This window comes from Coregonus lavaretus (assembly GCF_964263955.1).
Source record: "Coregonus lavaretus genome assembly, chromosome: 22".
Classification (NCBI taxonomy): domain Eukaryota; kingdom Metazoa; phylum Chordata; class Actinopteri; order Salmoniformes; family Salmonidae; genus Coregonus; species Coregonus lavaretus.
The window spans coordinates 14,929,824-14,943,658 of record NC_140009.1 but is presented as its reverse complement, the minus strand read 5'-3'; the positions used below and the strand labels follow the sequence as shown (position 1 = coordinate 14,943,658).

Here is a 13,835-nt window from a genome sequence, read left to right as displayed (position 1 = left end):
TGACATTGTGCTTAGAATAGCTAGCACCAGAGATACTGTATATAATGACGAGATGGTCTTGTCTCCACCCTAACAATGGGAGTTGTTGTCCCAAAGGCAGGAAGGCAGGCGGTCTACTTATCGGTCTGCTTATCGGTCTGCTTATCACTGTACTTTGACTTGGACCCTCTCACTTCGCCTCTTCCTCTCTGCTGGCACTGAACAATCAGGGGTTTCAAACCAAGTGGCCGTTAAGAGGTAGTGGCTATTATCAGCAGAACGAGGGTGTTCGATATGATACAGTGGAAAAGGGCAGCTGCAGAGAGGGGCATGTTAAATGTTTATTTCCCTGGTCTCCATCCCTGTCCTCATTTGCTGTTGTAAGAGACTGAAGATGCTGATAACTAAACAAAACATAACATAGCTCAGCTCTGCTCAGCTCTGCTCTGGGGGCCTCAGAAAATTGGCTCTTAACCTCCCCCTCAGTCTTAACCTTGTATGGTGATTGCTATGTGTCTTAGATATAATTAATGTAACGTTTTTTGTTATTCCCTATATAGTGCAGTATAGGGAATAGGGAGCCATTTTGAACGCGGCATCAGTATGTTCAGGGCTGTGTACAGCCTTGGTGTTGGTGGTGGTTTCCAGTCAGTATACTGGCTGGAGCCTGTATGTGTTGGTATGCTAATTTTGCCCTATAGAATGATGGTGGGGCAGGAGGAGAAGGGGTGGAGGCCTCTTTGAGAAGCTTTAAGAGGCAGAGGGACGTGACTGACCCACGTTTCCCACACTCCCCCTGTTTCTTCCCTCCATGCCCTCATCCGTCCTTCATCCTCACAGCAAAACATCCTACAGAGAGAGAGAGAGAGAGAGAGAGAGATGGATGGAGGGGTCTTTCATTTCAGCTTCTCTACAGGGACTTAATTTGAGTCTTTCTCATGGTAATTCCATTTTTGACATACTCTGTCGAGTTAAAGGTAGATTTTTGGATTTCTGAGACTTTCAGTGGACTGCCTCAGTTTGGAGTGTTTGGCCTCAGAGTGAGGAAGTTAGAGTGAATAGAGTGAGACTGAATGAATGTACAAGTCTTTGTGTGACCGTTTTGTATAATGCAAGCTCCCAATGTGTGTGTGTGCGTGTGCGTGTGTGCGCTCGCTTTACTCCAGCTGTGGTATCAGTTTACAGTAAGATCATGGCTCTTACATTCCTAAGACATGTCTGGACATGCCTGCTCTCAGCAGCCCTCAGCTCTATACACACAAGACAAGACAGGTACTCCCTGACGAAGGCCATGCAGCCGAAACGCATCAGAGTTTTTAATCTTGGTTTCCACTGAACATGCCATACAAATAAAGGCATTTTAATTAGCTACATGTAAAGTGTTGGTCCCATGTTTCATGACCTGAAATGAAAGATCCCCGATATTTTCCTTACGCACAAAAAGCTTATTTCTCTGAAATGTTGTGCACAAATTTGTTTACATCCCTGTTAGTGAGCCTTTCTCCTTTGCCAATATAATCCATCCACCTGATAGGTGTGGCATATCAAGAAGCTTGAACTGGGGACAATAAAAGGCCACTCTAAAATGTGCAGTTTTGTTACACAACACAATGCCACAGATGTCTAAAGTTTTGAGGGAGTGTGCAATTGGCATGCTGACTGCAGGGATGTCCACCAGAGCTGTTGCCAGATAATTTAAAGTTAATTTGTCTACCATAAGCCGCCTCCAACGTCGTTTTAGAGAATTTGGCAGTACGTCCAACCGGCCTCACAACCGCAGACCACGCCAGCCCAGGACCTCCACATCCGGCTTTATCACCTGCAGGATCGTCTGAGACCAACCACCCGGACAGCTGATGAAACTGAGGAGTATTTCTGTCTGTAATAAAGCCCTTTTGTGGGGAAAAACTCATTCTGATTGGCTGGGCCTGGCTCCCCAGTGGGTGGACCTGGCTTCCAAGTGGGTGGGCCTATGCCCTCCCAGGCCCACCCATGGTTGCGCCCCTGCCCAGTCATGTAAAATCCATAGATTAGGACCTAATTTATTTGTTTATATGAACTGTAACTCAGTAAAATCTTTGAAATTGTTGCATGTTGTGTTTATATTTTTGTTCAGAGTATATTTGTCTTCCTCTGATTTCCATGTTGTTATTACTTTCATTGTTGGTTATGTTATTCCTTCTTTCTCTCCCCCCTCCTCCCTCCTGAGTCCTCTTTCTCATCCTCCACCATGACCAGTGCTGTTCCCACATAGCCAGAGAACAGTTGAAGGGAGTGTGTGGGTCTGAGTACACAGTCCATGTGACAAACAAATGTGCTGTAGTGCTGTGTGCCTGCATGCATATGTCGGTATGTTTAGGGCGTATGCGCCTGTCTGTGTAGTCCATACCCTCCCTATGAACGCGTCGTCATATTTCAGTAAGCGCATGCGTGTGTGGGTGTGGATATGGGTATATGCTGTGCACATTATGTATACTCTGAGCATATGTGTGTGTGCAGTGAGCCTATGTGTGTTTCGTGACCCCTGGCTACTGTAGATCATCTGAGACGTGGGGTCTCTGTTCCTCACTACTCTGAATGTGGAGACTGTTGTTCTACAAAGGGCCAGCCGCCCCCCAGACACCCAGGGCCCCTCTCTATCAGGCCAAGAATAGCCCCATTGTAACCCCTCATCCCCAGAATGGAACCCTGTATTTTTTCCCGGGAAAACCCACGCCCTCTTACACCCTCCCCCCAGCATGGCTGGTCCGTCTTAAAGTGCACTGCGACTCCTGGGACCCCCCCCCCCCATTCGCCATCTCACACTGGGTCAAATGAAGCTGCACTGATCCCCATTGTCTGGGTGTGTGTCCCAGTGGGAATCAGACTGCAAACGGGGACTATGTTTGTGTATGTGGGGGAAGAGAGGGTACACATCACAGGAGCAATAACACAACACCTCAACGGGCCAATAGTGAGAGACTCAATTACATAATGAGTTCTTATGTGAGCAATAAGAAGAGGCTTTCAGCCATTGATTGGGGCAATGGTAAGAACCACAACAGACCTCAGCAACATAGTTGTCGTGTTGTTGTTTTATAGATTGTTATTGACACTTGGAAGTGTAGAGGAAAACATTCCAATCCACCAGATAGAACAGGCAGTGTTTTTTGTCCCACGGTTTAGATTCAGAGTCAGTAATTCCTTTGATATAATTCAGTGCCAGGGAGTGTTCTAATTGCAGAATGTGTGGAGCCCTGCAGGCAGGATTGAGGGAGTGCTTTGAGATGCCATTTGTTTGGTGCCAATGTGGGTTAGGCTAAAGGACAGCTGGAGGGGAAGGTAGGACGCAGATATCTCTGCAGAGGTGTGGCTAACATCATTACTGGGGAATGTCAAGCTAGAATAGAGGAGTTTGATGGAAGGCTAGAGAAAGATGGAGGGAGGGAGAGAAGAGGAAAACAAGAGAAAGGATGGAGGAAGGATGATAAAGAGATACATGAAGGAAGGATGGAGGAAGGATGATAAAGAGATACTTGAAAGAAGGAGGGAGGGAGGGAGGGAGGGAAGGAGATGATGGAGAGATTTAATATGAGGATGCAGGGAAAGGAGAGAGAGTGAAAGAGAAAATGGCATAATGATTAATAATGAGAGAGGAGGGGTGTAGCAGATGAAAGACAGTGATATGAACCCCTGCCTCTACATTCCGGGCAGCATGACCTAGTTTTTCGCACCTGCCTGGCCATAACACACACACATTCACACACACCAGATCACAAGGGTATAGAACGGGTAGGTTTAGCTTCACAGCACAGTGAAACTAATGAAGAGATAGAAAGAGCGAGGGAGAGAAAGGCGAAAGAGTAGTTAATATCTTGAGGTATTTCACACTAATGTGAGAGGCAGAGTTTAGACTGTATGTTATATTACATAGATGCTAGAGAAAAGGTGAAGACAGATTAATATAAGAGATAGCGAGAGGACAGTAAATCTAGATCTGTGAACTCAGAAGTATCTCCTCGAGACTTGTACCTCTCTCGTCTTCTCTCTCTCCCTTAGCCCACTCCCAAGGTGATGCAGGAGGGATCTTGGAGCCGTCCCCTGGGTTAAAGCTTTCCCCCTTTGTGTGTGACCTATTATTAACTCACTCCGTGCTCTGACTCATATTGTCATGCAGACAGACAGACTGAGGCCCACGGTAGAGCTGCATTCAGAATGAATGTTAATCACACCCATAGGGTTTTTAGTCCTCATCAGCATAGCCCACATGAAAACCTGGGACACATTCAAATGGGCTGTATGTTAAGCTAATAAACTCTGCATATATTAGCATACTGTGTTTGGATATTAGCAGTACAAAGTGATTAATGTGTAGCTGGGCCTTGGGATGAAGAGTGTACCGTTTGGTTAAGGGGGGAAGGGGGGGAATGTGAATAGTAAATACATCTCTACATTCTCTAGTGTACCAGTGCAACACTTGAGTGAATCTTGTGGGGGTGAAATGAGATCCTGTTGTTTTACAGGATGATGACAGTTCAGGTGCTGGGGGAGATGGAGAGATAGTCTGGTGAAATGGTAGAGTGCCTTCAAGGCTCTGATAGACACCTCAAGGTCTCTAGCTGGTGGTGAAGACAGGCACTGGGGACGTAGGTCAAAGGTCAAGATTAATATATGTCAATACGTGTTTCTTGCATTGGTTTTCAGAGGGTGCAAAGGGCAGTAAAATCCTTCAGAAATGGCCACAGACAATATGAACAGTCTGAATGGAGAGCCAGACCTTTACCAATGGTAGCGAACCATACAGACCACAGTCACTGTGTCACTGTACCTTTGGCTGTTAACAATGCAGGTTGCTACTGCCACCTACTGGATGGCCAGTGAAAATGTAGCAATTGTCATCTCTGGTGTCCTTCAAATTCAAAGACTGGAATATCACTTACTTTGGAGACAAATGCCTGATTCTAATGTGATCTCTCTCTCTCTCCCTATCTCTCTCTCTCCTTCCATCCCTCTCTCACTCTCCCTCCATCCCCCTCTCTCTACCCTGTTTCCCTCTCTCTCACTCTCTCTCTCTCTCTCTCTCTCTCTCCCTTCCTATCCCTCTTTCTCCTCCTATCCGACTCTCTCCCTCCATCCTCTCTCTCCCTATCTCTGTATCTCTCACTATATCTCTCTCTCTCTCTCTCCCTCTCCCTCCTTCTCTCCTGTAGCTGTGATGAGTATGTGACTCAACTGGATGAGATGCAGAGACAGCTGTCTGCGGCGGAGGATGAGAAGAAGACCCTGAACTCCCTGCTCCGTATGGCCATTCAGCAGAAGCTGGCCCTGACCCAGCGCCTGGAGGACCTGGAGTTTGACACCGAGCAGACCCGCCGCGGAGGCAAACCAAAAGCCAGAACCACTAACGGCAGAACCACCAACGGCCAGACCAACACCGCCAACAACCCCCGCGTAAGTCACAGCCTCACCTGTGCCGGCATCGGCCGCCCCAACGAGCCCAACGGCATGCCCAACGGCATCCGTGGAGGCCCCGTGGTCTTCTGCAGCGAGAAGTACAAGATCTACTGCGACTGAAGCGGCTGCGTTGTCAGCACGGGACTGCTGTGTACAGAGGGGAGGAGCCCGAGGCTCTCCCCTGCATTCATGTTAAAGAGCCCCACTACGCTCGCTTAGCTCCCTGCCTGCCCAGCCTGCAGCCTCATAGGGCCTGGTGTGTGTCTAACCTACAGTACATACGTATGCCCATGGCCACGTTTGGCCGCTCACGCCTGCTAGTGTAAACGCTTAGGGGAATGCAGACGTACAGTGTGCACTAGAAGTTTGGGACTGTTATAGACATAATTTATGGCATGTGGATAGGGTCTCAACCAGCCGCCGTTGGGCTTCTGTGGATATTATGGGGTGCTGTACTTATGATGATGTAAAAGGTGGCAGCTTTTGTGCTTTGTGTGTTCTGACCCCCCTGAGTGTGTTGCCTGGTAACGGTAATGCGTTTGGGGGGTGGGGACTTGGGAAGAGGGCGTCACTTTACGGGTTCATGTGACTGAAGTTGACGTCCTCTCCTCGTGTTGCTTGTCTGTTGGCATTGGTGCTCCTTCGATAAAGCCCCCCAACCTCCTCTCTCTCCTGGCCCCCCAGGACTGAGCCAGCCCCAGCAACCCGCTGACCAATCAGGTCACTCTTTAATGTTTACATAAACGAATGAAACAAAATAATATGCAAACTCCCCCTGCTGTTGCTAGGGGAGTCCAGTGTGATTTGCTGGGTTCTCTAACTGAATTTTAAAACTCTCGAAGCGGGTTGGCTGATGATTAGTGATGTTGGAGGTGGGTGGTAAAGGAGCACCTAAGACCACAGGTGTTTAATTTCAGGATCCTTTAAGCTGTGATGCTAGTACACCAACACGGTAGATTCATTCAGGCCAATTGCATGGCATTGCAGCTGAGAATGCTACTGAGCTTTTAACAGTTTGTCTATGTAAAAAGGTGTGTGGCACAGCACAAGCTATGTACTACAGGGCTCTACATTTTAACCAGAGCAGTTATTTAACGTCTGCTGAAACAAACGGAGGGCTATTCCATGTGACCCAGTATATGTCATATTGGTGTTCTTTCAGAGCCATATTACTAGAGAACGAAAGCAAGACAAAACGGTCTCTACACCTAAATTAAGTGCACTTCAGAATAGGTGCCTCAGGTTCTAACTTCTATTAGAAAATGATCAAATAACTGTGAACAGATACAATATAGTTTTGATTGATGGTGATTTTTGTAACAGAAAATATCCTAAAAGAGCACAACAATCAATGGCACCCAGATCCGGATCATAATTCTGCAAACAAAACCGACAACCCTCGGCAAAGTGCCTGTCGACTCAAACACTTGATATCAACTATATCTATCTGTCGATGTAAAGCCCCGTCTTTGTGTCTATCACCCTAATGCTGATCTCTCTCTCTCCCTCTATCTTCTCTCCCTCTCTTTTGGAGGCCCTTTTGAGCTCTCAAATGAACTATGTGTGGTTATGTGGCTGAAAACCCTGTCCTCCTCCTCATGTCTCTAACCTGTGTATCGTTGCTTGGTTGTCATGACAACCCCTCTCTCTCTTTTAGATTGTCAGCAGCTTGCTCGCCCTGAAACGCCGCTCTCCCTTTAAGTAGAGAGGGGGATTGTGGGAAAAAAAACTCTGAATATTGTCAGGTAATGCCCTCACGCGTATGCGTGTTCTGAACCCTGCCTCTGTGTGTGTGTGTGTGTGTGTGTGTGTGTGTGTGTGTGTGTGTGTGTGTGGACGTGTTTAACTATTCTTGTGGGGACCAGAAGTCCCCACAAGAATAGTAAACAAACAAAAATTGGACCAACTGGGGACATTTTGTTAGTCCCCAAAAGGTAAAATGCTATTTTTAGGGTTACGGTTAGAATTAGTGTTAGGGTTAGAATTACATTAAGGGTTAGGAGCTAGGGTTAGTTTTAGGGTTAAGAGCTAGGGTTAAAGTTAGGGTAAGAGTACGGGTTAGGGTTAGGGTTAGGTTTAGGGTTAAGGGTTGGGTAAAATTTGATTTTGAATGGGACTGAATTGTGTGTCCCCACAAGGTTAGCTGTACAAGACTGTGTGTGTGTGTGTGTGTGTGTGTGTGTGTGTATGTTGTTTTCTAAATATATTGCAAATGGAGGGTAGTTCATTTCTGAGATGCTGTTTGTATGCGAGAGGACAAACCAATATACTTCTTCATTATCCCAAAAAAGCTTTAACCCTTGCAAGCTTGTGCCAGGCAGATTTTAAAAAATGAATGTGGGGCTTGTGTTAAATAAATCCATGTAGTACATAACCACACATTGTTAGCTTTATGATGCTAAAAGCAGGGTTGATGCAAGGAAATCCTTGAAGATTAATCAAATTATGCTTTTTCTACCAGTAACCTATATAAAACTATATATTCTTAATTATATGATCGTAATCAGGTTCAAATCTTCTAGGATCCTCCTAGGCCCCCTCTCTCTGATATAGAGAGGGAGAGCTTTGGTTCCTCAGAACGAGGGACATCCCCAACCCTGCTTGAGTTGAGTATGTGCTGCGCTGCCCTACGAGGCCTTTAGACACATCACACAGTATGGAGACTGTGCTATCGCTCACATCAGACAAACACCTCCACGGAGGGAAAATCACTCTTCTGTTATTGTTCCACTTAAGCGACAGCGATAGAGTCACACTTTGTTTATATCAGTTTGCGCTGAGTGTAGAGACTGGGAGAGGACAGAGGAGTAATACTAGTGTTTAAACAATGCTGATCATGATTTTGATACTATGTTTGGAGAAATGGGTTCCAGGGTTTTCTGAGGGAGATGCTCTAAACCCCTGGTGATTTAAAAAAATGACAAATGTTTTTATATGAGGTTTTTCTTTAACTACTTTGTCTCTAAATGTGGTATCTTACCAGTGGACATTGATTCAAATTAGTTGACCCTCTATCCCCCTTCCCTTGTTTTGGCTCTTTGGATTCACTGAGCAATAGATATATTTAATAATCCAGGATGTGATTGTGGCTAGAGAGATCCCCCATAGTTCTCTAGGTCTAGTTTGAAATCAATGTCCGTTTATCTGGTGTCATCAATAGAATGCCACCAGAATAAGCTCCTCCTACCTCTGTCTGCAGGCTCTGCCCACTTCAACTTTGAGTTCTCTCACACACTCTTAATTTTATTTCTGATTGGTTGAATGCCTGCATGTGTCAAAGGTCATAGTACTTGTGAGATCATCGGCTTCTTGCACTTGCATGGTCTTCCTCATGCAGTAGCGCTTTTACATCAGCTCCTCTGAAACATATTGACATGGTGTTGATATGACAGTCTGCTTCAAGACAACTAACCCAGTTTGCACCTACCTGTAGTTAGTAGCTACTATAACTAACTGGAGCTTCGGCGTTCATCTTTTTACTCTTTCTTATTTAGTGTTTTTGATTGGAATGGCATCATTGCTGACCAAGTTAACATCTAAATTGACCAATAATACTAATTTTGAGGATTTCTTTGTTTCTTCGTTTTGCAGTAATTTAATTCTGCCCGGATGAGGATCCTCCAACACAGTATCCTCTAACACTGCCGACGTCACATTCAGTGTGCCAAAAACAGCTAGCCCAAGAGGCCGAAATTATAAAACCCACTTCAAGACTAAAAATACCAAATAAAATCTCTTATATGAATATGAAATATTCATACAAGTGGCCCTTTAACTCACTATATAGCATGAGCTATATGTCCTCTATGGCGTCTATAGGTATTTCACATTTCCTAGTGCTGCTGCCGGAAGCCGATGCTCACAAGTACAGTGAACTCTGCCCTCCTAGTGAAATTATGATCAGAGTTTGTGATTGGCTGAGTTATCCCTCCCATGAGAAGCCAGGGGAACCGGGATCTTTCCTCAATGTAAATCAACAAACAGTTTTGTCTGGTTTGATCTTTTTAGTTTTTTTGTTTTCTTTAACCTGTGCACTTTTATTATAGGATTATAACTTTATATTATTAACCTAGGAAAGGTTTAGTGCTATGGTTTGTGAGTTATTTAGTCAAGTATACACATATATGAATAGGAATATATTTCCTCCTATATGTTGTCTCTTTGTACCATCCACAGAGACCATTTACTCTCCTAAAGTCACACCGCAAACCAGAGTCCTACTATTAAGATTCTGAGAATTTATCCAACTGAATAACCATCCTTTTATTGTTATGTCTCATCATCATATTATTATTATTATTATTATTATGCTGTCGGTCTGATTTTATGTATGTTCTGCTGCCATGTTCTAAACAAAATCCAGGGTGAGCTAATTCTGGGGTTTTCATGTATTTATTATTCCTAGGAATAGTTCAAAGATAACGCGGAGAAACTTGACGACACTCTGATTCCAAAAATGGTAAGAAGTTATTTGGGGAAGAAATGGAGTGACAAAATGATTTAGGTTTTCCCAGCTTCTTACCAGGGTGTCACACTGATAAGGGATCACTGGCTCACAGAATTCTCTGCAAGTGCAACGATTAAATTCCAAATTGGAATTGTTTCATTCTCTCTTTGTTTATCGTGCCAAATCTTGGTACATCATTTAGGTTTGAAAAGAATCAAGAATCAGAAAGAAAAACAAGCCGTACATCAGTGAGAAAGGTATCGTTTGGGGCCGTGGCTTTCTATCCTAGCACTGCCCGGGTTTTGTTTTGGGTCTGTTTTGTTCTTCGTTCTGACCAGTCGTGCCTTTCATTGTTTCAAGGGAGAATCGTAGACTAGTATTTTTTGTTAGTTTTATAGGTGAGGAGGTTTGGGTTTAAAACTACTTTGTGAGGAGCAATAAATGCAAAGATGAGCCCTTTTTGCAGGGGTGAGATGATAGTTTGGAAATTAGCTCAATTCAACTGATATTGTATTGAATTCTGCAGGTCAGTGATCCTAACAGAAAATTCAGGGGTATTGAGAAAAGGTTGCTTTTTTATCAAACTTTGGGAACCAAAATATATCCCTTTGGCCTCCTATTGAACAAAATGTTCCAAACACAACTGCTGTGTTTTGGGCAGATCAGTGTACTATTGGAAACATCTAGGTGATCTCTAACTTTGTCTGGTTAAGGTAATGTGCTATCAATAGTATTGTTGGCAAATGTGCAGAGAGTGCATTTCCTCTTTTGTTTGTCCATTTTAAGTTTGTATTTTATTTTGTATTCTCGAATCTTTTTTTTACATCTTATTAAAGTGTTGTGATTTCAGGAAACAGAAAACAGATTTTGCATCAACAAGCTTGAATCGTGCCATTATAGCCAATGCTTGTTTGTTGAGGCGTAAAAAGTTATCAATACGGTTGGGAAGCAAAAACAAAATAAGAAAATAAAGTGCAATTTAAATGTTGTTTTACAAAGAAAATACACGTTTTCTGTTTGCTGGAAGCGATAGCATTGTGATATTACACTAGCCGTGTAAACTTTATATTGTCATATTGGGTTTCAGTATTGATCCATATTGAGAGTTTGATACCTTTATATGAAATAACGACTTCATCGGTATGTTGGTATTTATTTGAGTTGTCATGCAGTACGGTATTCTTATCAATAATGTGCATTATGATTAGTGGCATATTGATTACAACTTAATGTCATATGCATGCTCATCAGTCATGGGAACCTTTACACAGAATCGAAAACAAACCTATAACTTTGAAGATGTTGAGAGTTGAAAAAGTGAAAAAATTAAATTATGAAAAAACTGAGTTTAGTCTAATGTAATACTGCTGAACTAATCCTATGAAAGTGTTGTTTTGTTTTCCTATAGAGAGGTGGTATGTCTGTGTAAAGGTAGTCATACTGGCTAAAATCAATAAATGTGACTGAAAAGACACAGTGTCCTGTGTGTATTTTCATTCCAAACTCTCCCACTCTAAGTAAATGAACAGTTAACTGTGGAGCCAGTCTGATGCTGCAGGCTTATTTTTCTCCAGAAGATTCCCAGCTGGGAAGCAAGGGGTGGGGGATAACTGAGAGGGGACTTCCCAGCTGTCTGTAAAGTCTCCATGACATTATCACATTTCACACTATGCACAAAACACTTCCACCCCCACCTTCCGTCTGGCTCCCCCTCTTTTCCCTCTTTCCCTGCACTCACCCTTTGTCTTCCCTCTTCTTCCTCTCATTTCCCATCTTTTTTTCTGTCTTCTACCTCTCCCCCCTCTTTCTTTCTATTTTACTCTCTAGATAAATCTATCCCTCTCTTTCTTAATTTCCTTAATTTTTCTGTCCTTCTTATCCATTATTTTTCTGCTGTGTATTAAGGACACTCCCACATACAAACGAACCCTGTGACTCTTGACCTCTCAATACCCAGCCACTTCCTGTCCATGCTCCATTAGGACCAGTTTCCATGAGCCATAAAGACTTGCCCTGTTTGTCCGATCATGCAACAGTTTTATACCACATATGGTAGGTTTTATATGGCAAGAATATGTAGAGCTCTATTTATTTTCAGAAATAAGAATTTAGACAAAATACATACACAGATACACAATATCTGGCCACGCATGACTCCAACTCTATCATCAAGTTTGCTGACGACACAACGGTGGTAGGCCTGATAACCACCGGCGATGAGACAGCCTACATGGAGGAGGTCAGAGAACTGGCAGTGTGGTGCCAGGACATCAACCTCTCCATCAATGTCAGCAAGACCAAGGAGCTGATCGTGGACTACAGGAAATGGGCGGGTGCACACCCCCATCCACATCGACGGGGCTGCAGTGGAGAGGGTCAAGAGCTTCAAGTTCATCGGTGTCCACATCACTGAGGACTTATCATGGTCTTCTCACACCAGAACTGTCGTGAAGAAGGCACAGCAGCGCCTCTTCTCCCTCAGGAGGCTGAAATTATTTGGCATGGCCCCTCAGATCCTCAGGAACTTTTACAGCTGTACCATTGAGAGCATTCGGACTGGTTGTATCCCTGTCTGGTATGGCAACTGCACCGTCTGGAAGTCCCTATAGAGGATGGTGTGGACGGCAGGCGGATCACTGGGGGCGAGCTCCCAGCCATCCAGGACGTACATGCCAGGCGGTGTCTGAGAAATGACCGAAAAATTGCCAAAGACTCGAGCCACCGGACTGTTCTCCATGCTCCGGTCCGGCAGGCAGTACCGGTGTTCTCCATGCTCCGGTCCGGCAGGCAGTACCGGTGCTTCAAGGCTCAGACAAACAGACTCCTAAACAGCGTCTATCCCTTCGCCATAGGACTGTTAAACGGTTAACAACTACTGCTCTCCCTCTCCAACAGACTATCCACACTGACTCTATGCCCATCCACAGGCCTCTACTCAATCTACTGCTGCTAAAATGATTATTGATTAGATGTATTACTCCATTACATTGTTGTCCATTGATTACTGATTACCATAACCATTAGTATCTATCTATTTATCATGATACTAGTCACTATTACTCCTGTTTACATGTATATATTAACATTAGTATATTACCATAAGTATTTAAATATTTATGCTACCATTCACTTTTAAGCCCTGTTTACATGTACACTGAGTGTACAAAACATGTCTTTCCATGACATAGACTGAGCAGGTGAATCCAGGTGAAAGCTATGAACCCTTATTGATGTCACTTGTTAAATCCACTTCAATCAGTGTAGATGAAGGGGAGGAGACAGGTTAAATAAAAAATGTTAAGCCTTCAGACAATTGAGACATGGATTGTATATGTGTGCCATTCACAGGGTGAAGGGGCAAGACAAAATATGTAATTGCCTTTGAACAGGGTATGGTAGTAGGTGCCAGGCACACCGGTTTGAGTGTGTCAAGAACCGCAAAACTGCTAGGTTTTTCATGCTCGACAGTTTCCCGTGTGTATCAAGAATGGTCCACAACCCAAAGGACATCCAGCCAACTTGACACAACTGTGGGAAGCATTGGAGTCAACATGTGCCAGCATCCCTGTGGAACGCTTTCGACACCTTGTAGAGTCCATGCCCCAACGAATTGAAGCTGTTCTGAGGGCAAAAGACGGTGCAACTTAATATTAGGAAGGTGTTCCTAATGTTTTGTACACTCAGTGTATATCCTATTACCAGTCACTTGATATGTATAAACCCACCTCAACCACTCCAGTACCCCTGTACATTGAATAAGGTTCTGGCACTGACCTGTATATACCTGCATTCTCGCATTTATTTAACTCTCATCATAGTTCTTGTGTGGTTTTTATTCGTACTTTAATTTGTTATTCTATTTTCTATTATTATCTATATTATTATCATTATTATTATCATCACTGCATTGTTGGAAAGACCTCTCAAGGTATGAATTCCACTGTACTGTTTAACACCTGTGCACGTGGCAACTTTG

At 43.9% G+C, this 13,835-nt stretch overlaps 1 protein-coding gene across 1 annotated transcript in view; it reads left to right on the top strand.

Annotated features, from left to right (window-relative positions):
- Positions 1-11,331, top strand: part of LOC311149754 (protein bicaudal D homolog 2-like) — a 73,806-nt gene extending 62,475 nt beyond the window's left edge. The window contains exon 10 of the mRNA XM_084186971.1: positions 5,169-11,331. Within this exon, the coding sequence (XP_084043097.1) occupies positions 5,169-5,532 (364 nt within the window). The 3' untranslated portion in view covers positions 5,533-11,331. The remainder of the gene's footprint in view (positions 1-5,168) is intronic.
- Positions 11,332-13,835: the final 2,504 nt, after the last annotated feature.